Source organism: Pagrus pagrus (genome assembly GCF_965226575.1).
Source record: "Pagrus pagrus genome assembly, chromosome: 19".
NCBI lineage: Eukaryota > Metazoa > Chordata > Actinopteri > Spariformes > Sparidae > Pagrus > Pagrus pagrus.
Window position 1 is genome coordinate 1,880,085 of NC_140203.1, and position 23,065 is coordinate 1,903,149.

Here is a 23,065-nt window from a genome sequence, read left to right on the forward strand (position 1 = left end):
AATAGTTTGTTTTAATGTGTGTTAAAGCTAAAAGAGGTCAGTAATGATCCCTGTGTCCTGCTGGTGTGTTTAGATGCTCTCCTGTCTATTTACAGAGCTTTAACTAGGGGGCGGGGCCTGCTGGTATAAACAGGGGGCGTGACCTGTTTTTAGAACCAGGGGGAGGGGCCTGCTCCACTTTAGGGGTGGATTTGGTGACGTCACCCGAGCCAGCGCCCCTGCGCAGCACACAAGTCAGAGCACGCGCTCCCCCCCCGACAAGAAGAAGAAGCAGCTCCGCAGACGTCAGACGAACATGGCGCTGAGCCGGAGAGCCGTCACCAGTCACCAGAGGAGCACAGCGGCCGCAGCGTCCATCTGAGAGTCCGCCGCGGATCACTGCTGCCAGCCGGAGCTCGTTTATCTGCGTGACATCCTCTTTCTTTCCGCCTTTTCTGGGATTCAACGTCCGCCGAAGAAAAAGGGGTCCGAGCTGACCGTTACCGTCCCAGCCGGGCTTAGCTAACGTTCACCTGGACAGTGACCGCATCATGTGTCAGCCTCTTTAGCTGACGACGGCGAACCTGCTGGCTATCGATCCGCTCACGAGCTCGGCTGTTAGGGTTAACTGCTCCGGAGCTGTCGGTCCAGTCGATACTAGCTCAACATGACCCAGTGAACTGTTGCTCATCGTTTGCTTGTCACTCAGGTCCTCGCTGGCTGCTCCCCATCAGCTCTCCTGAGCGTCACGTGCCAAGTTTCTGTTGTTTTTATACTCGACTGCTGAAGAAATGTCAGATAATCAGAGCTGGAACTCGTCCGGGTCCGAGGAGGACATGGAGCCCAGAGAGGAGCCCGGACATCTGGTCGGTGTGGTCGACCTGAGCGGGGTCCTCAGTAAGGTGAGTCCGCTGAATTCACCTCACAGCTCCGTCAATGTCACTGCCAAGAGCCGAGGGCGAAACTGCCGGGGAGGCGCCTGTCTGCATACCGGGCTGATGTTTGCAACAGATCCCGGCATGTCTGCTCGGTGGTCAGGTTTATCCACACTGCTTCAACATGTCAGCAGGTGATCCCCACTGAAGCGGGAGGAACAGAGGTGACCTGCCGCACAGAGAGCTTCATTAGGTCCCGCTGAGATAGTTCAGATGAATCTTCTGTGGTAATAAGTGGAGGTAACTGTGTAACACCTGTATATTAACTGTATCCATGCTGTGCACCTGTTCTGCACAAGTATGACCACAGTTGGCCATGGCAGTGTTTACCAGAGCTGCAGCGACTAGTCGACTAGTTGTCAAATATTAAATTAATCGTTAGCTATCTAACACTGGTCATTTCTCCTCCAGTTTCATGTTTATACAGATAAAATCAGAGTCTCAGTTTCTTGTGAGATGCTCAATTTTCCAAAAATCCCATCACAAGCCTATTGTTGACAGTTACGCTATTTTGTAGGGATGCACGATATACATTTTTATTATTTATTATATAATTTAGATTAACGGTTATCAGGCTGGGCAATATATGATATAGATCGTGATATGAGACTATACATCATCGTCGATTTCTGATATTGTTATATCATGTTATGACTGCTCTAATTGTCTTTACCCACTTATTCATTATATCCACATTACTTATGATTATTGGTCAGAACTCTTATTGTGTTGATATTTTGTGAATGTGCCAAGGACGTAGGCTCTGTTTGGTCAAATTATTGTGACATTTACTAACATTAATGAAGTAATTTTGAGAAGATTTAAAATTATCGAGGTATATATTGTATATTGTGATGTGGCCTAAAAATATTGTGACATTACTTTAAGGCCATACCGGCCAGCCTTATTGGTTAAATATCTGTATAGATGACATTCTAGAAAGAAAATCCATATCGTGCATCCCTACTTTTTTGATAAACGATTAATTGGCTAGAATACATTTTTAAGAAAAAAGTCAAATTTCACCGAACTGAATATCTTTGGGTTGTGGACAAATCGAGACATTTGAGGACGTCATCTTAGGCTTAGAGAAACACCAAACATTAGGACCAAGCAACTCATCGTGTAACTGAGAAAATGATCGACAGATTAATATGTATGATAAAAATCTGGTGATGGCCCTAGTTGTTAGCATACTTGCCAAACTTGACACCTCAGAAACAGGAAGGATTTCAAAACCAAAGTGCAAAGTTTCAGAGACTTCCTGGGACATTTTTAAAGAATGAGAATAGCGAAATAATAATTACACATAGATATTACAGAATGCATCCCTCTGTCCTTTAAACCATAGTTTCATTTCTCTGCCCGTCTTACTCAATGAGGTGCAGCAATACAGCACACTGCCTTCTGCACAGAGCCTGAAAGAGGCTGTGATGACTGAAAGGGGAAAAGTTGTGACCATTCGTCATAAATTGGGTGAACAGGAGAATTGGGACGCTGGGAGGAAACAGTGATGAAGAAACAGGAGTCTGCTGGGAAAGTGGGGAGTGTTGGCCAGTATGATTGTTACCAGTATAAATCAAGAGGGCTGCTCTTTTTTTTCGCCTCGTGTACATTAGTGCAGACATTAGTGCCTCTCTATCAGAAAGGGCAAGATGTCTTTGTGCTGATCTTGTAATTAATTGACTGCTGACGGGCCGAATCAAAAGTTAAGGCTCTTTCCTGCTCCATGTCTACGGTGATAACAATGTGGATACAGCAAATGCTGTTAGTGTTACGGGCAAATGTCCAGTCACAGTGTAAATATAGCTCTGACAGCAGTGTGTTAGGTGCAGGGAAACGTTTGCTGGGCTGCCGGTACAACTCGTCTGTGCAGTGTGTCAGTAACGGCAACACTGCGAGCTATTGTTGATGTGTGTTTCCTTGATAAACAGACAGTTAAGTCGACTGCTAGACTAAGTCCTGCTAACCTATTTGGCCATATGCTTCTGCCGCTTGTTCAAGACTCTGTTTTGGACAAAATGACCACAGTTTTAATTACTTAAGCTGCTGGCGAGCTAACGTGGTATTAATCTCACTGTACAGTTGCTGTCTGTAAACAGATTGCATGCTGACCCGCTAACCAAGCATATTGTGAGATTAAGCAGATCCGCATTGAGAACAGCTCACCTGTTCCATCATACTAAGCCCGATACACGTCATAGATCCAGTGAGGATTAATGAGTCAACTCTGTACATAAAATCTCACGTGTGTCCAAACGCAAGTTTTTTCACAGATGTATCTCAGAGAAGACGCGTACGATTAATGTTTGTAATATGGAAATGGAAACTATTCTCTAATTTCACGGTCCAGTCCAACAGTCCCTGAAAGACTTTGTGTAACTTTGTTGTCGTTGATTTGAACTCTGTGGTGATTGTTGAGGTTGTAGTTTTTGGTTTATCCATTTTCTTAAACCGAATTATATTGTAAAGTGGTTTTCCATATGTACAGTTGAGGTCAGAAGTTTAAATGTGTGACCATCGTTATGTTTGGAGGCTTGCAAGCTGAACATCATCCCAGCTGTGGAGCAAAGGGGTGGCAGCACCATGCTCTGGGGTTGCTTTGCTGCAGTAGGGACGGGCGCACTTCACAAAATAGATGGCATCATGAGGAAGGAAAATTACGTGGATATATTGAAGCAGCATCTCAAGATGTTGGCCAGGAATCTAAATTTTGGTTGCAAACAAAGATAATAACAAAAGTGCTTTTGCTTTTCAGTGGACAAATTACATCCATGGATGGCAGGACCGTTGGGTGGTCCTGAAGAACAACACACTGAGCTACTACAAGTCTCAGGATGAGACCGAGTATGGCTGCCGGGGTTCCCTCTGCCTGAGCAAGGCCGTCATCACTGTGAGTATCAATGAGAGTCTTCACTACAAAGCAGCACTCTTCCTTTCTGTGCTTCAGTACGTCTTTCATCTGTCAGCAGAACATTGTTGACCTCAGTTCTTTGTTCGTGAACGCAGCCGTAAGTTTGTGCAATATCGGCCCTTTCAAAATGTCTTACAAGAATGAACGCTGTTGTTTGTTCAAGACGGCTTGATCTGCTAAGAGAGAGGAACCGTCACTCGCTGTTTGAGCCTCCAAACAGCAGAAGTGACTGCGGCACACAATCCGCTGCTATACACGACATGAGAGGATACTCTGTGAGTGTTTATTTAAATTGCAAATGTAGCCACAAAAGGCCTGTGTGGAGCTTCACCTGCAGCTTCAGCCCATTTTCTGCGTTGCTCCGGTTTAACCTTCTGTTTGGAAAGAGCCGAGCAGCCGGGCGCTGTGGTGTTCAGGCATTTTGATTGCATGGGTAATCTAACCACAGTGGGCATATTTCACCACAACCAATGATGTGCTTTGTTGCTCATGAATGGAAGAGAAGTGACAGATAAGCCACACTGAAGAGTGGCCTGTCCCTAACCCTAGCCCTTTATATTGTTTGTGAAGCTACAGACGTACGGGCTAATCAGAGCAGTCTGACTCAATCATGTTGTTATTCAGAGTTGGCAAAGCTTTGTAAACCCTTTAATAATCTTGCCAACAATTCAGGGAATGAGATTAAATCAACAAAACAAATCAACTGGGGACTAACTGTTGCCATCAGCTGACAAACTCACTGGTAAACCTGCCTGAATAATGTGTGGGCTGCTTTTGTTGTTAATGGTGATCTCAGAGTCGATGACGGCTCGTGGAAGAATTGTGAAACATATAAACTTTGTCTGTTTTGGCCTGAATTCACCTTTGACCCACTTTTAACCTCACTGCATGTTTTGTTCAGTTCTCAAGCAACAACGACACGTGCTACAAAGAAAATGAGTTTTAAGCGGCGTTTCTCCAAAACCATGATTGATTTTAAACATTTTTTTCTCTGCCAGTGTTGAACTATTACTTCTGGATTTGTGAAGAATGACAGATCATTGGTTTTACACCATGACAACTGCCAGTTACATTTTCAGATTATCCTTTTAAAAGAGTATTTTCAGTAGCGCTCATTCCTCTGCACAGGCCCAAAAGTCCCCATTTGTAGTCTTTTTGTGATCAACATCCATATATTATTATATTGTCGAGAAAGCTCTATCTCCTGACTTGGAAAGAAAGCAAGAAAACTTTTCTGGATGCTTCCCTTTATCTGGATCCACAACAGAAACTAATGGGGTGTATTCTGGGCCGAGAGCGACTCAGTAGATTTGACGTTGATGTAATCGGGCTGACAAACCGACAAACAAACGGACACAGGTGAAAATGCAACCTGGTAAATCAGGGATGAAACAATAAACAGTAAAGAAGTAAACCCTCTTCTGGAACAATTCAGTAAAGGATCTCTGAAAAAGAAAGTAAACCCAACATCGGCGATGCTCTGCGAGTTTTCTCTGGTACCAGTCAGCTAATCGTCTTCATGTAAACAGGATCAGAGTCTGGAAGTGCAGCTACATGCTAACAGTAAGCTAGCTGCTATTATGCTCTTAAAAAGTTAGTCAGTTGGAGAGAAAACAACATATTGGCAGAATCACCAGTCCTGCCTTAGATTTTGATGTTTGAAAACTGAACGCTCATTTCAGCTGATTTTCACTTTAGGATCAAAATCGTGACGCCCCCTCTGTTTTTAACTTCACTTGCTTGTGGAAACGACTCCACTGTTGTGACTGACATTTGATCAGGACCTTTCAGCAGGAGCAAGAACACTGCTTTAATTTTCATATCAAAGTGTCTCCACCTCTTGCAGTGCTGTCTTAATCTTGTAAATGCTGCTTCAGTTTACCTGATCACAGTTTTTCAGTTTCCACTTTATCACTGCTGATCACATGAGGAGCACATAAGGAGAAAAGACTCTACCCTCCTCCCTCGCTTTCTCCCTCAGCCTCTCGCATAGTTTTGAGAAATTTGGCATGTGATATACTCGATGTGATTCAGATGTCAGGAATCCACCATATGTTTCTCTTTAATTCACGAGAAAACACTCAGTTCCCTCTTCGACTCCTATGTCGGCCTAAAGCTCGACTCTTGGTTGACGGTGTTTAATCATGAGGACCTTCACCCTGGAGTTTCTTGAACTCGTTCTTCAGGTGATAAACTATTTTTACAAAGAACTCCTGATTATGTCCCAAGTTATGCTCGAGGGTAACTGGCCTGTCAGGTGACTGTTTGAGTTTCATAACAGCATGCTATGTGGTAACGCTTCAGTGAAACCTCATCATGAGACCAGTAATGCTGCGTCACTGTATAGAAAAGACAGAGGAATGCAGTTTAGAGCAGCAGCAGCAGCAGCAGCAGCAGCAGCAGCAGCAGCGTTGTGCTTCATGTATTTACAGTAGAAGCAGAATCAGATGTCTGACACCATCCTGTCTCACAGATTCACAGAGCTGCCACACTCTGTTAGGCAACGAGATGAATAAATCCAAATGTGTCACCGGTGTTTAACGCTGGACGTTCACACCTTCCATCATGTTTCAGAGGGAGCTCAGGTCAGTCATTGACTGCAGCTCAGGCTCTCTCTCTCCAAACAGTAACAAGGGAAATGAATAAGTTACTGTTCCCAGGCAGCATAAAGCAGGCTTCACTATTAGCTGTATTTGTTCAGCTTCCTCCATTCCCAGCCTATGTAAATATTAACCTCCATGTGGTGCTCTGCTGCACTCATTTTTCATCCCAATGGAAATCTGCCTCCCAAGTCTGGTTCGTATATAACAAAGAGTTATCGCTGGTGATGGCCATGCACAGACAGTTACTGCCTTTTTTGAACAGAAATATTGTTTTTTTGCTGCCAGTATTTCTCTCTTTGATTTCCTACTTTATTTCCCCTGATGGCTCTCACACTTGCCCTCAGATGTAGATGAACTATGATACAGTTTGCTCTCACATGTACCACTTGGGATTTTGTACTGCTGCTTTTATACTCTACATGTCAGCTTGGTGAGGACCATATTTGCATTTATATCATACTAAATGTTTACAGGGTCGAGGCATCCTATTGTCATCCTGTTTCAGATAAAGCTGGGGTATGTAAGACTGTAGAAACCAGAAGAACAAGCATTGAAAATAGCCAACTGAAAAAAAATCCAACTTCTTTCCTTCACAGCCACATACCTCCACATGAACGTGCACAGACACTGACTATCCTGCAGCGCTCGCTGGCCAGATGTGTTAGCGGTTTGTTTGCTACGTTCAACAAGCTCTGTTAGCTTTTTTTAGTGTAATAAAAACATGAACAACTCTGTTAAATTCCAAGCTAAATAGCCCGGCTATGTGCTACTTGTTAGCTGCTGAACGTTCACAGTACTCAGTCATGTCACTGAGAACGCAGCTGATCTTTGTCATCGCTAACCGTAACCAACTAGTGATACCTCATGTCTCACTCACATGTGAGAAAACGCCTAACATGTCTCGGTTTATCTGACAGGCATCACTCATCAGTGATCTGATGAGCAGTCCAAAACCAGGCGGTAGTTAATTTACTAGAATATGACACCGAAAAGCAAATGTTGAAAAGCAAAATGATAATTTGTGTAGAATCAAAAAATAGTTGCCAATTAATGTTCTGTCAGTTTTAGTGTGCATACTGTTTGCATATATGCATTTAGGTCAGAGGGAAGTCGGTGGTCGAGGTTTCACTCTGAGTCACAGATTCTGGTTTGGATGCTAAAGTTGAGAAAGTTTAGTAGACGTGTTAGAAATCGTGTGATTTCTTGCAAGTTCACAGAAGCATTTCTCTAAAGAGTCCGTCTTCATCGAATAACTTGATTAAGATCAACTGAACGAGACTCCTGCAACTCGCTGCTAACAGACAGCCAAAACTTCAATATTTTATTCACTCTTCAATCATCAACAAAGTTTGCACTGCAGGGTCGTATTCCCCAACAACAAATACCCCATCTCAACTGGTCATCTGTGTAATCCTAATATATATTACCTGGCTTCAGATCACCGTTAGTAGGTGGGACATTTTCTAAAAGGCACAACGTATCAGCCACAACAACAGCTTCAGATAAATAATGCAGTCTAATGCCTCCAATTCCCGTCTGGAAACAGCATCTGTCCGACAGTCTCAATTAAAATTGGACACCGTCGGCTTCACAAAGGGAGTATTCACTGCAGAGCTGCTGGACTGGATCACATTATACACTGTTATTCATGGTGTCCACCTCCGGTCTACATAATGGTATAGGTAGGTCATAAGTGTCCTCTTTGTGTTCACGCTGACACTTTCTGATCACGATCTAAAATCCTCAGATCGACACTCCTCTCTGTACCTGTGTAGTATTTTTAGGACGTACTCAGGACTCCCTTGTAGCATTACTGTAGACCTCTCCAGCATGCATTAGCTCTAAATTTAGATCCCTCTCTTCAGACCCGCTATCGACCTACGAACGATGCCCTTCTCGTTTCGCTGCTTTACATCTGACAAAGGCAAAATGGTGCAGATCATTTGTTATAACACGAGACGAATTCTGACTGAAATCCTGTAAACGTTCAGTAGATTCATGGCTAGTGGTACTACAGCAAACCATCAACCAACCGTCACGCTGTTCCAGGTTTTTTGGGGCAAATTGTAATCGCGAAAATTGTCTCTGGTGTAAGTGTGCCTCCACAGCTGCTTTTGCAACTGTACCTACAAAGGCTGCCAACCACCAAGGCCATTTTTAGATCCACGGTCAGTTAATAAGAGCACACTGGCCTACTTTTAATTCCTCCTCTCTCCGGAATTGGTGAGTAGCGCAGACTGGATGTGTATTAGTCTGGCGCTGGACTGTTTTTGAGTTCTTAAAGGCGAAAGGCTCTGGACGCAATATCTGTCACAATGAAACACAAGATGCGGAAGAAGAAAGAGACCGAGTGGATGTTGAATAGATGAGTGACGTCAAACTTTGTGGAAACTGAAGTGTCTTCAGTCAGGAAATGAGTCTTCCTCACGACATGCGACTTCCTCTACGCTGGGGGTCATCAGGAGGGCCAGGAACCACATGCACAAGTCTTTAGGTGTGTGTGTGGGTGTGTTTCAGCAATGACTGTTGTTCTTACTCTCACCCTTGTTCATTTAGCCTTCCCTTTCCTTGGGTTTCGCTCTGACCACTTGGTGAGTCAGTGTTTCTTGGACGCAGGCTGAAGGGATCCCGTATTTCCATCCAGAGCGGACAGAAAGATGTTCCTGGCTCCAGGCCTCAGTAGTAACACTATATTTGTCTGAATCTCCTCTGCAGAGGCATAATTATGTTGCTTAATTTTGCACAAATGAGTAATGGAGCTCAGCTGCAGGGATTCTCTGTGTTTCCATTGGTTTCAGTTTCCCTCTATTCTTGTTAGGTAGTGAATATCACAAGGTATTTTAAGGGGAGGCTCCCGTCCATCCAGCTCTGTGACTGCAAACACGTACACCAGCTCAGTGAGGGGTTGGAAGGAGAGGACAGACGGGGAGGCTTTTTGAAGCTCAATAGGAAGTTTATGTTTGAAGAGAACAGAGACAGACAAAAGCTGTTTTGTCTCATCATTTTGATTTTGGCATTCATATCACTTGTTACACTGCAGCACTGGGAAATAACAGCTAATATCTCTGGCTGTAATGATTTCATAAAACTTTGTGTCCCTTCCTGTCCCGATCTCCCCCTAACGTCTTCCTTTATACAACCATACAGTTGAAAATGATCCAAGTCACACAAAAATGAGTCCCGAGAATCAAAGACTCTGATTATCTGGGATATAATGATGGCTGAGCCTCAGCTGGGCCCCACTAAAGAGGAGGTTATTGACACCAGAAGTCGCTGCTGGCAGAAGCTCCTCACCAGTAAATATGGTATCTCAGTGGGCAACACTTACATTTGTGTCGTCTGCACTGGTTGACTGTGTTGTGGTTATTTTGTTACACATATTGGGCTTCTTAGAGAAGTATTTCACTGCTGGAAAGATTGCCTTTGCATAAAACTGGGCTGTCTCTGCAGTCGAATATCCTTGAAATTGAGGCTACATGATTACTTGAATAATTACTAGTCATTAAGTTCACACAGAGCTGGTTGAAGCACCACAGCGAACCTCAGCATCACTGCAGACAGAATGTGTCTCCTCACGGTCTCAGTCTATTTTTGGTCTCTGGTAGTTTTATGAATTTATTGTGAAGTAACTGTGTGGGCCTTTATGGCACGATAAAGACTTACTGCCTCTCTGATTTGTTCCTGTTCCAGCAAGATAATCAAATATTGATCTGGGCTCTAAAGTGCTTCGCTGCAATCATATCTAAAATATCCATCAACTTGTTGGTCACAGGAGGCTGGACGCTGTTTCACTGTCAGCCTTCACAGACACACAAACTTGCATCTCCATGTTTTGTCTGCTTGCCTTTCACATGGAGCCCAGGCTGAGGTCATCGTCAGCATGTCATGTCATCTTGTGAAGTGCACGGCCGCTGAGATGACCTTCCTGTGATGGATTATTGTTTACTGTAGCCTTGGATCCCAGTCACGTTCTCAGACCCAGTGCAGGCTTTCATTTCTCAACACTGCTTACCAGCCAGTGTACCCGTGACCCCTTAAGTCCAGAGGTGATCCAGAGGAATCCATTTTCTCTGTCCTAGCAACCAACCGACACGAGAGTCCCAGCTGCAGTACCAACCGTCCAAGTTGTGTTCAGAAACACAGCATTTTCTGTCATTTAACTAAAGTATAGTCGTGATATTTTTACCATTTCTACACTTGTGTTTATTTTTCTTTGAATTTTTTTCAGATTTGAGGGGTTGTACTTTAAATTCAGTTTATATAAGAAGCAGAAGCTGATCTTTTGTCTTCCTTATAACAAATGGAGGCTTAAAGAAGGGTCACGCTCGTTTCCTTCCCCTCTTCTGCTTCCTCTTGTTGTCCGTCTCTGCCGCTGGGGTTGATCTTGTCTTCCTGCTGCTGGCAGCGTTCAAGTGCGCATCTGATCTGGAAAGCCTTCAGCGTTCAGCCTCACGCTGTGCATTATTGACACCGAGCATCTGGTCTTGGCTTCAGCGCCGTCCAGATGTTGGGCAGAACCATCGGGCCAGTGAAACCTCTCTAAAGACACCACAGTGGGCCGTTTATCTCTCTGAAGTAGGATCACTTTCAGTAGTGGTTTGAGCTCAGGCGGTCTCCGAGCACTTCTCATACACTGTTACAATGTTAATGATCACATGCGCGTGTTTGATGTTGTGTTAATCTTGTATAGATTAAATAGAGTTGGTGGACGGGAATGATCAATAAAGTGTAATTATAACACTTAACTCTCACAGCACTGTATTGATTAACTAACCCAGAGCGGTCCTGAATGAACTCATTGAACAAACACTGGAGCTGTTCAGTCATTCTGGAAGTGCTGATGAGAGATGTGAGCAGCTGATGTGTATGTGACCTTTTTAACAAAAGAAAGACACAGCCTCCGTAATTTAGATATTACACTGGGCAATATTGCAGCTAGATAATATTTCAATTACCCGCGCTGTCCCTCTTGAGCCGTGCCCTCAGCCACACTTGAACCATCCAGACTCTCTCTGACATCAGCCGGCTCGCTCGCTGTCATCAGACCTGGAGAGTGATTTAGCTTCAGGGCTCAGTGATGTTCTGTCAGGAGGCCTGATGCATTTGGTAAATACTGCACAGGTAAATACCATCGCTGTCACCAGCACTCCCTCCACCTCCACCCTCTCCCAGCACACACACACACACACACACACACACACACACACACACACACACACACACACACACACACACACACACACACACACACACAGTCCCTGGTTGCTGCCGATGCAAGTGCAGCAGTTTTACAGTGCTGTCAGTTCACTGGAGGGCCATTAGGCTCCATCCTGCAAGTCTCCTTAAAAGGCCAGTTATCTGCTGCTTCTCCTGTGGGACGGAAAATGGAGGCTGAAGTGTTACGCTCTTCTTTGTCCTCTGTCTCTGAGAGATGCATACAAGAGAGCTGCACGATTAATAGATGAGTCAGTCACCAGCTGTTTAGTAGTTTTTTAAGAAACAAAATGAAAGCTTCTGATTCCAGCTGGTTAACGTTGAACATGTTCTGGTTTCTCTCCTCCTCTGTGACAGTAAACTGAAGATCTTTGGGTTAAAACATCAAAACAGATTTTTCTGCATTTTCTGACATTTTAAAGACCAAACAACTTCTCTATTAATCAAGATATGAATGGACAATAAAAAACAGAATGGTTTAGTTGAAGCCGTAATCTTCAGCAGGTAGTCCTGCAGTAGGAGTGATTCATCTGACATCACTGGGACTGTTGCCATGTTTCCAGTCGTTAAAGCTGACTCGGGAGCAGATTGTCGCCTGCAGGAGAGACGTTAGCCGTTTGCTAGTTCGCTGACATTTTAACAGCCATTTCCATGGAAGGCCACCTCACACATGCATCCCTCCGCTCTTCCTGAGCAGGAAAGAGATGTGTGTTTCCTGTCGCTATGAAAAGCACATGACAGCAGGCTCAGAAATGTATGACATCATTATGACAGATAACGAGCCAGCTGGGTTCCCATAGCTGGCCTCATTTCAGGCCGTCCTCCAGGATCCCGTCCTCTCTCTGCCTCTGCGTGATGTCGAGAGAGGATTCGATACTGATACTGAAAGATCCCCTTCACTCATGTATAAAGGCATACATAAAAATCTGTTTTTTTACAGAAAAATATAATTAGCACGCTAAAATGGCAGCTACTCCTTCTCCCTGCTCCCTCATGAACTTTGAACTCCGACACAAGCCGACACAAGCATTTCAGCTTATTGTGAAATAAGCTGAAATCTGTACAACTTAAGCCAAAAGGTTACGCAAGTCAATAAACTAAAAAATAATGAATAAGTGCGAAGCTCAAACATTCAGCTGGAGGCACAAGTAGAGAGCCTGTCGGGGACTTCAGAGGATCAGCGGTGTATTTTCAATGCACACTGACTAACTTCACTTTTTGTCCTTTTTCCTGTGTTTGTTTTCCAGCCTCACGAGTTTGACGAGTGCCGGCTGGACATCAGTGTGAACGACAGCGTGTGGTATCTCAGAGCTCAGGACCCGGAGCACCGGCACCAGTGGATCGACTCCATCGAGCTGCACCGGGTGAGTCACGCAACGCTAACGCACTTACGAACAATCAGAAGAAACCAGATCCGTTTCACATTTGCTGCTAATAAATATGATCTTTTATAAAGTTGGATTTGTGTATGTGTGTGTGCTTATTGTATGCATGTGTGTGTGTCTCTCTCAGAGTATCAGAGAGGGGAGGAGAGAGAATGGAGGAGTCCAGGGAACAATAATCATCCCTCCACCACTGGTGCGTTTGTTAGACAGTCTGTAGGACTTAACGAGTGCCTCACTTGTGCACTGTGGTAGCAAGTGTGTGTTTGTGTTAACCTGTCTGTGTATTTGTTCAGTCCATAGCAGATTTTAGCACAAACACGTGCTGTGTGGATATTTTATCCTACGTGACGCCTTTCACAAAGGGCACGCTCAGCTGAAAGTTATCTTAACCTTGGACTAACCGTTGGTTCGGGGTTAGGATAATCCTTTTTCACACACACACACACACACGCACACACACACACATTTAACGCACGGGCGGCTCTGAAAAGGGTTGGACTGGCTGAGAATGCTGTGTGAATCACAGGCAGCAGATGGCTTGTAGCCCTGCTGTAATGATTTTCTGGGTTCAGCTGAAACACCGAGGTTAACGTGGACTACAGTCAGGACGCTTCTCGCTTTGTTTGTTTGCCTACACAGTGAAGTTCAGCCTTTAGAGGGCAGCGTGACGGCCTTGTAGTGACACCAACTGTGTTCAGTCAGTGTGAGGGACAAAGGAAGCGTCGTAATCTCTGTTGACTGATGAGTAGGAGACAATGGAGGAAAGGAGGACCTACATGTAGACACAGGCACCAACCGTCAATATGTAAATGATGTTCCAGATACTTATCCTGTGTGCAAGAAGACGATCAGCTGACTGGTAACAGCGTGGAGATGTCGGTTTATTTTCTTTCTCAGAGATCCTTTATTGATTTGTTTCAGAAGAGGGTTCACTCTGGACATGAAGCTTTTCTTTGTCATACAGGAGAGTAGAACGAATATCTTTTTGTTTCAGATTAAACCGTTTGAAGCATTTTATTGATCAAACAATCAGGTTTAGAAGTCAAACATTTGATCGACACAAGTTTTCAATTTGACGTCAAAATCAAAAGCAGGGTTGACGATTCTCGCAGTATTTTGTTCTCTTCGCCTACTTAGATGACAGAGCTAGCTTAGCGTTAGCCTGCAGCTGCACGAAGACAATCAGCTGACTGGTAGTCAGAGATCCTTTACTGATTTGTTTAGGAGGAGGGTTCACTCTGGACAGATTTGAGGAACTGAACTTAAACTGAATTCTATCTTTTGTTGTTTGTTGTTGAATCACTGAAGGCTGCTGTTTTTTGTTGAACTTTATTTTTGGTGAATATTATCTGAGCTTGTCAAACACCAGCCTGCAGAAAGCCCCCAGGATAAAGTGACGTTAATAGTAGTCTGACCCTGATCCTGTTTAAATGAAAAGCTAGATGGTGGATTTGGGGAGGTGACACCCCCACGAGCCGGAGAGGAAAGAGAAGCAGAACTCCTTCTTCCTTTCTAATCGAAGGCAGAAACAATGCAGAGTGGAGTTCAGAGTAAGTCTGACAGATGAGAAGTCAGCGACCACACCTTCAGTCCCTCTGCCAAAACATGCGTACTCCCTCGTGGTCAGCAGGGAAATCCCCCCTCCTCCCCCCTCCTCCCTCGTCCTCCCTCGTCCCGGCATCAGGGACTCTCCCTGACTCATACGGAGCAGGAGGACATACATATACATGCGCTCACAGCGGGCCACCACCACACCCACCATGAGTCACCGCTGAAAACTCTTCTTCCTAGAAGGCCCGCTTCCTTTTCTAACCCACATTACTCACAGCACTCAGCAGCTCGGCATCTCCAGGGAGACACAAAACACTCCAGCAGCTAACACTTCAGGCTCCTCCTAGTTTCAACATCTTCATGTGAAAACAACACTCGTTTCTAGGATACGGTTTGAAGATGAAGATGACGTCCTCAACCTAGAAATGATCGGTTCACTGTGACAGAGGAGAGAAACCAGAAAATAATCATCAACACATTGAGGGAGACGTTCAGTAAATCAGATAAAGTCAAGAATACGTTTATAAAAACGGCATGAAATGAAGAATGTTAACCCTTTAGACCATTTGTGGGTTTCTTCCTTTAAAGTCTGCTGCTTGTTTTGGACGATGTTGTCACTTTCAAGACACGTGATTCAAGAAACACCTTGTGTGATTTGTTAACGAACATTGGAGCAAAGTTTCCATCTGAGAAACAGAGAAATGAAGGTTTTAGTAAACACTGACAGTTCTGAATGGGTCAAAGGTGCAGATGTTGACAGTCAGACGGATAAATCAGTACAAATAAAAACAGCATCAGTGTTCATGCTCTTGTTGTCTGAATCCCTGGTGCACACACACTTTAATCACCTTACACATGAACACATTAACACAGGGACAGTTACTCAGTGTTCGTCGTGCTGCCTGCATCTTCAGAAGGTATTACTGTGCAGGTGAGGCTGCTGACAGGAGAGCCAGCAGCTGATACATTTCTCAGATTTAATCGGTCGGTACAGCTGCAACATCCTCAACCTGCATCAGCCCTCACACAAACAGTGAGCTGGAGCAGTGGGGCAGCAGTATGTTGGCTAAAGGGCGAGCAGCACCGACTGAAATCCATGTGAACGCAGGCCGAGTTACTCCTGGTCGTTGACCGACAGTTACCCCGAGCTCTTACAAATGCCAGTCACGTGCGTGTGCATCTCGCGCCCTCTGGTGGATGAAACAGGAAGCGCCTCTTAAAGGGAAACACGTCTCCCTTTCTCCTGTCGACCTGTGTGTGTGTGTGTGTGTGTGTGTGTGTGTGTGTGTGTGTGTGTGTGTGTGTGTGTGTGTGTGTGTGTGTGTGTGTGTGTGTGTGTGTGTTGTCACGAGCGTCTATTCTGAGAGCCAGAGCGTTATGTAACAGGAGAGGGGAACCAGTCAGGTTTACAGGAAGTCTGCTGGAGTTTCAGCAGTGTTGCCACGGTCACTGAACGGTGATGTCACTCTGTCAAAATGTTTCATCTCGCTGTGAGGCCGGACCGAACACTTCAACACCTCCCTCATAGTGTTGACATCAACCTTCTGCAGCAGGACAGCTGAAGTATCAGACACATTAATATTAATATAATGTGCAGCATTACTTAGATATCAGTATGACTCGATATGCTGCATTATCTATTTTAGTTTACTTACCTACTTAATCTTCTCTTCTTTGTCTCTGGGTTTGCTTCTTCACGGCTGAGTTCTGGAGTCCCAGTCGAGCTCTTTTCTCATGCATGGCCTGTTTGTTCTGCTTAAATATTTAGTTTGAATACATTATAATGATTTTTATTCACTCACTTGTTCCCTCTGTTCGTCTCCACACCTGCGTTTTCTTCGCAGGCCGATTCTGGTTATGGCTCCGAGTCCAGCCTGCGGAGACACGGCTCCATGCTGTCTCTAACGTCAGCCACCAGCAGCTTCTCTGCCACCTCCACCTCCTCCTTCAAGGTGAGTTTTCTGGGAAATGTTTACTGTGGCTCGGGAGGTCACTGGCTTCAATACTGCGTCTGCACACATGGGGGATTACCTGGTGTTTGCAGGAGCACACGGACTGTTAATTCAGTCGGCACACATGCTGGAATGGTTTCATCGTGGTCTGTGAAAATATTGACTTGTTTGCTTTATTGTCTCCTCAGAAGGGCCACAGGCTGAGAGAGAAGCTGGCAGAGATGGAGACCTTCAGAGACATCTTGTGCAGGCAGGTGGACACGCTGCAGAAATACTTCGATGGCTGCGCAGACGTCGTGTCCAAGGATGAGCTGCAGAGGGATAAAAGTAAGACCGTCACACGTCCACACTCCTTTTAACCAGCTGTTCTGTCGGGAGCTGATGTTTAAAGATTATTTAATTGTAAAAATCACAGGTTTGTTTTGGAGCTGAAAGCAAATCAGTAACTCGAGTGATTAAAAACTGTTTCTGGCTTCTCCAACATGAGGATTTGATGCTTTTCTTTGTCATACGTGACAGTAGGATGAATATCTTCATGTCTCAGATCACCGCTCTGATAAAACAGTTTGAAGATGGCACTTGTAGAAGATTACACTGTATTTAGCACTAATTTTATGGTTTCACCATTTCAACTCGAACAAAATGAACTTTCAGTTTAAATCAGATGCAGGATCACAGATTCTCAGTGTTTTATCCGAAGAATAAACACAACACCTCAAAGACGACAGAGCTAGCTTAGCGTTAGCCTGCAGCTGCACTTCCAGATACTTATCCTGTGATAAGAAGAGGGCTCACTCTGGACAGATTTAAGAAAACTGAACTTTGTAACTCACCTGCAGAAAGCCTCCAGGACAGAGCGAAGCTGCTGTCGTAACATCTTTGTGAAGAAGGATCTGAAAATGTAAATGACAGCTGTCAGGACATAAAACCAGATTTTCAAATGTGAATATTCTTCTATAATATTAAACTGAATATCTTCTCTGTATATCAGACTAACAGACAAAACAAGCAACTAGAAGATTTGAAGTGAAAATGAAAATGGAAACTCTCAGGGCCTAGAAAGTTGTGAGGACGTTTTGTTGATGGAGGAAATAACCAAATTATTACTACAGTTTATTTTGTCACAGACAAAAGTAAAAGAAGTAAAACTGTTGAATTCTGGGAACCAGTTTTAAATAAACAACTAACTTTCTTCCTCTACACCACGTTTACACGTCGGAGAAATAATATTCAGCGTTTAGAGGAAACATGCTGACTGTGTGTGTGTGTGTGTGTGTGTGTGTCAGTGTGTGTGTGTGTGTGTGTGTGTGTGTGTGTGTCAGTGTGTGTGTGTGTGTGTGTGTGTGTGTGTGTGTGTGTGTGTGTGTGTGTGTGTGTTGTGACTCAGAGCAGTTGTTCTCCGGGCCTCTCGCCCTCGGCCCGTGTTGGCTGGCTGAACATTTGCTCATGGCAGCAGTGGATGAAGCCCTGCTTTTGTTCTCCTCACCTCCCTCTCTCCTCGCTCTCCCTCTCTCTCACCCTCTGTCCATTCTGAAGATGAAACCGGACCATTGTCATGTTGTCCAGCACAGCAGCGTTCTGTCAGTCTGATGGTGCGCTGGGCTGGAGCTCAACTTGTGAATGGGCCACAGGGCGCCACCCTGCCCTGGACGACTCTCAGTCGCAGTATCTCCTGTGTAGCAGCTACCTGTTTGGAGTTCTTGTGTTGGTCTTCCCTCCTCTGAAACCTTCTCTATTTGTTTCCAGTCGTGGAGGACGATGAAGATGACTTCCCCAACACCCGGACAGAAGGAGAGTTTGTGCACAACAACAACGGCAGCAAAGAAAAATGTGAGTACGGCTGCTGAAAACTGAGTTTTTACTATAACCTTCAATACTTGTGACCAAAAGTTCATAAATCAAGCTTAATATTTTACTGATAAGTCTAACTCTCAAGAATGTTTTGTAAACTGCAGCATCAGAACTGGAGGATGTGAAAATAAAAAACAACCCGACAGCCGGCATCACATTTTTACTTCAGCGTTTGTTTCACCTCGTTGCTCCTCGTGTGTGCAGTGTTCCAGTCCTCGAGTCCGAAGGGAATCAATGGCATAGACTTTAAGGGCGAGGCCATCACGTTCAAGGCCACCACGGCTGGGATCCTCGCCACTCTGTCCCACTGCATCGATCTCATGGTGAAGAGAGAGGACAGCTGGCAGAAGAGGCTGGACAAGGTGTGTACCATGTGGATCCATCAGCCAGGATCATCTGCTCGCTGAAGAAGCAGCTATCTGCAATCAAAGAGTTATTTCAGGATTTAATGATAGTCAGTGAACAACCACATGTATGGAGAGGAAGTTATCAAGATGTTTACCTGTGTGTGTTTGTGTGCAGGAGATGGAGAAGAGAAGAAGAATAGAGGAGGGTTATAAATCAGCGCTCAATGAGCTGAAGAAGAAGTCTCACTTCGGAGGTCCAGATTATGAGGTGAAGTACTCGTCAGATTCATCCGTGAAGCAGCATGAATTCTGGGATGTGTTGGAGCTTTTTGAAGTGACGCTCTCTCTCCTCTTCACCATCAGGAGGGTCCGAACAGCCTCATCAACGAGGACGAGTTCTTCGATGCGGTCGAAGCCGCTCTGGACAGACAGGACAAGATCGAAGAGCAGGTGAGCGAAAGATCAGAAGTGAAATTTGTGAAGTTATTCTGTCAGAAAACAGGAGGAAAAGTATCATTTTTGTTCATGTTGTTGATTTAAATTGTGTTTGTTTTGTGTCCAGTGTCAAACTGAGAAGACGAGGATCCAGAGGTCCAGCCCCGTCCCTCCTGGAGACGTCTACTCCACCACCGGCACGCACAGATTCTCCGGCAAGGTATCCCAACGTTTCCCTCTAAAGCTGAACGAAGCTACGAGCTGCTCCCAGCGTTCCACCTGATCCACCTCCATTCCTCCCTGTTCCTGATTTGTACGCCTCACATACTTTCTCTCTTCCTCTCCATCATCCCGTCGGTTCTCATCGCCCTCGTAGCCTCATAGTCAGTCCTCCCCTGCTCTGATAGTCATGGCCCCTCCTCATGATGTCCACAGATTCAGCTCAGAGGTAACTCACTGCTAAGTCTTATCCAGTCACCCCCCCCCCCCCCCCTCCTCTGTACCTCACCTGCACCTGGACTAAACACCATGTCTGCATGAGTGTTGAACTTACTGCATGACTCACTGAAGCGTCCCCTCCTGTTGAACACGGTGGTCTGAAGTTTCTTCTGTGCTTATTTGATGTTCTAAGTTCTAGTTTGGGTGAATTAAAGCTTTAACTTCCTGCGGCCCAACAGGTTAATCAGGTTTAAACTTTATCCAGGTGATGTGAAGCAGCTGTTTTCTCCCCTGGGTCTGTTGTAATGTAGCAGAACAGACACTGAGTCACCACATAGTGCTCGTGCTGTCAGACTTCGCTCTCCTCAGTGGATCCAGTGTGGCTGTTTGAACAGGAGCTCACTGACGTCGTCCGCAGCTTTTATCACTTCACATTAACTTTGTCTGGTTGTCTTCGTGCTGACCTGCTTGTTTTCACGCTTCATCTCAGCTGCTTTGAACTTCTGATGCATGAACTTGTGTTACGTCTGCCTTCTGAGAACAGCTGATGTTGTCATAGTTACTGACAGAGACATGACCTCACAGTGTCGGTGCAGCGGGTCAGAGATGACCCGGTTCAAACAGTCGACTGGTGTCAAACACTTCTTCATTATTGTTCAGTTATTTGTTGATAAGAATAGTTTTGACCTTTTTGTCCTCAGTTTTTTTTAAGCAAATTTTTTATTCTCGGTCTCGTTTTGTTGTGAAAAAGACGTCAACAGTATTTTTGTTGTTAAATGAACAGCTGTCCTCAGAGGACGCAACACAAACACTGTGTAACGTGTAGAGAGTCGGTTCAGTGCAGCCTCGGAGGCGCAGCGTCGGTCCTCTGCACACTGACTCCATCACACCACGTTGATATCTTTTTCAAGTTGTCATCACATAATCAATATCACATCCTCTGCCTGTCCTCGGCTCGTGTTACAGGTGGAGGAGATGGTGCAGAATCACATGACCTACTCCCTGCAGGACGTTGGTGGAGACGCCAACTGGCAGCTGGTCGTAGAAGAAGGAGAGATGAAGGTACGAGGAGGATTTACTGAACGTATTCATCTGATAGTTATTGGACCACAGTGTTTTCTAAGTTAAATATACATCTGTGTGTGTGTGTGTGTGTGTGTGTGTGTGTGTGTAGGTGTACAGGAGGGAGGTGGAGGAAAACGGGATTGTTCTGGACCCTCTGAAGGCCACCCACTCAGTGAAGGGGGTGACGGGTCACGAGGTCTGCCACTACTTCTGGGACACAACCTACCGCAACGACTGGGAGAGTACGTCCTTTAACTCTAAATAAACGCCAGCTTAAACACTTCATGATTCAGACGACTTCACCGTAACACTCCGTCGTTCTTTCTTGTTTTTAGCAACTATTGAAAACTTCAACGTTGTGGAGACGTTGTCGGACAACGCTGCGATCGTTTATCAAACTCACAAGGTAAGAAAATCTGCACGCTCTGTCGACAGTCAGATGGATCTGATGTTCTGTATCGTTGAATCTGATGGTATCTGATCCTGATGCAGCGGGTGTGGCCTGCGTCTCAGAGGGACGTCCTGTACCTGTCCGCCATGAGGAAGATCTTGGCCAACAACGAGAACGACCCCGACACCTGGCTGGTCTGCAACTTCTCCGTGGATCATGACGAAGCTCAGGTGAGTCCCCTCAGATCCGTTTCAGGCTCCAGACAGCGTGCGAGGGATTCATTAAATTCTGATCGTTCATCACGCTGCCGCTCTTCTTTAATTCTCTGTCCTGTCGTCTCACAGCCGTCCAGCAGGTGCGTCCGTGCCAAAATCAACATCGCCATGATCTGTCAGACCCTGGTCAGCCCACCAGAGGGAGACAAAGAGATCAGCAGAGACAACATCCTCTGTAAAATCACCTACGTCGCCAATGGTGCGTGTCGCCCTAAACCCACTCTCCCACTTTGAAACTGATAGTGTAGCTGTGGACAGTGTGAAGACATTTTAACTATAAGGATCCATTTTGTGTGTGCAGTGAATCCTGGAGGCTGGGCCCCGGCCTCTGTGCTCAGGGCCGTGGCTAAGAGGGAGTACCCCAAGTTCCTCAAACGCTTCACCTCCTACGTCCAGGAGAAGACGTCAGGCAAACCCATCTTATTCTGAGGTAACGCAGCAGCTCACTGACCAATTAATAATGTTTTCATCTGTCACATCTGTAACATGATAATAAAGAGCTTCTTCATCTTTACAGTGTGGAGACGTGAGGATCTTCAGGCTGACTGCTGCTGCGACGAGACCAGTTCGTCAGAGTGGTTTCTGCCTCCCGGTCATAGATATACGTTAGGTCCTGTGGGGGAGGAAGGGGCGTAACGGTGCCCTCTGGTGGCTGCATTCAAACAAGACCTCTGAGTGACGGTCAGATGAAAGTATTGTAGACTTTATCACATCACTTCAAGAAAAATTACGACTTGTTTCCCCTTTTTTTGTGCTTTCATTGCTAAAAATTGCAGATAAAACGGTTTCACACTGACAACCTGGACTCTTGTTCAGACCCTGAAGAGTTCTTGAGAAGCGCCGCTCATTCAGGCCCAAATGAAACAAGATATCACACATGAAAACATCCTGGATTAAGCAGATTATTTAAAAGGGGATTATGAAGCAGCCAGCAGAGGACTCAGTCGACCTTCCCTCCACATGAAGGCTCCCTCACGCTCGAGTAGCCAACACATCAGCTCGTGTCTCTTTTCTTACAGATATATTAATATATAAATGTACGTATGTTCTATAAGAGGTTTGTAAAAAAGAAGCAGATCTTTGCTAATAGACTTTTATTGTCTAGTTTCTATTTTGTGTTGATTTTTTTCATCAGTAGTCATTTCCCAGCTTTCTTTTTAAGCTGTTAACTTTTTGCTCGTAGAACATTAGATTGATTTAAGATGAGCGTCGTCTCATCTGCGTCGAGTCCAGAGGGCCGTCATTAACTCGTGACCCCGATGATGTAAGACTCGACCTCCCTGACTGCGTCGCTCTCATGAAGACGCCCCTCGGCGGTGCTGGAGGAGCGACGAGCTGATGGGAGCGTGTCGTATATTTTATGTACAAAAACAGAGTTTGTGTACATTGTTCCGCTTGGCTTTATATTTGTGTCATAGCACATGTTTTGAATGTTGTAAATAGAGTCGCTAACATTTCTCTGAAGGTCTGAAAGTTGTTTTTGTTGATCGAGTCGAGCCCAGATGCCTTAGAGTTCCAGGAAATGTAGGTAGAGACGCGACGCAGGGCGCTGTTAGTGCTCCTGACACATCACTAGTCAAAGTGCCTCTCGGCTAAACTCCCCTCACTGTCGCCTCTGATCCTTCAGGAGGCCATTTAAAATCTGTCCTGCAATATGTATCTACTGAATGAATAAACCAGGTGATGCTAACAGCTCTAGTGTTACGAAGAGATTCATTTCAATTTCATCT

At 45.1% G+C, this 23,065-nt stretch overlaps 1 protein-coding gene across 4 annotated transcripts; it reads left to right on the forward strand.

The window, feature by feature from the left end:
* The first annotated feature begins 246 nt into the window (after positions 1 to 246).
* On the forward strand, positions 247 to 23,027 carry LOC311274782 (ceramide transfer protein-like). 4 transcript variants are annotated; one of them, XM_084382737.1, is made up of 19 exons: positions 247 to 881; positions 3,673 to 3,807; positions 12,893 to 13,009; positions 13,158 to 13,223; positions 16,426 to 16,533; positions 16,722 to 16,860; positions 18,280 to 18,363; positions 18,589 to 18,746; positions 18,907 to 18,999; positions 19,095 to 19,181; positions 19,294 to 19,386; positions 19,543 to 19,614; positions 20,571 to 20,666; positions 20,779 to 20,911; positions 21,005 to 21,075; positions 21,162 to 21,290; positions 21,405 to 21,534; positions 21,637 to 21,765; positions 21,853 to 23,027. In XM_084382737.1, exons 1-18 carry the CDS (start codon positions 771 to 773, stop codon positions 21,762 to 21,764), a joined length of 1,950 nt encoding a protein of 649 aa, XP_084238863.1. In that variant the 5' UTR covers positions 247 to 770; the 3' UTR covers position 21,765; positions 21,853 to 23,027. The 4 variants fall into 4 exon arrangements, with proteins under 4 accessions (XP_084238863.1, XP_084238864.1, XP_084238866.1 ...); XM_084382738.1 differs by lacking the exon at positions 13,158 to 13,223; XM_084382739.1 differs by lacking the exon at positions 19,543 to 19,614 and having other exon boundaries at positions 249 to 881.
* The last annotated feature ends 38 nt before the right edge of the window (positions 23,028 to 23,065 follow it).

Bases quoted from the DNA above. Each gene is read 5' to 3' on its own strand.
- LOC311274782 (XM_084382737.1), top strand. From the start codon at position 771: ATGTCAGATAATCAGAGCTGGAACTCGTCCGGGTCCGAGGAGGACATG. The intron at 882-3,672 runs GTGAGTCCGCTG...TTTGCTTTTCAG, and splicing joins TGAGCGGGGTCCTCAGTAAG to TGGACAAATTACATCCATGG. The intron at 16,534-16,721 runs GTGAGTTTTCTG...TTGTCTCCTCAG, and splicing joins CCTCCACCTCCTCCTTCAAG to AAGGGCCACAGGCTGAGAGA.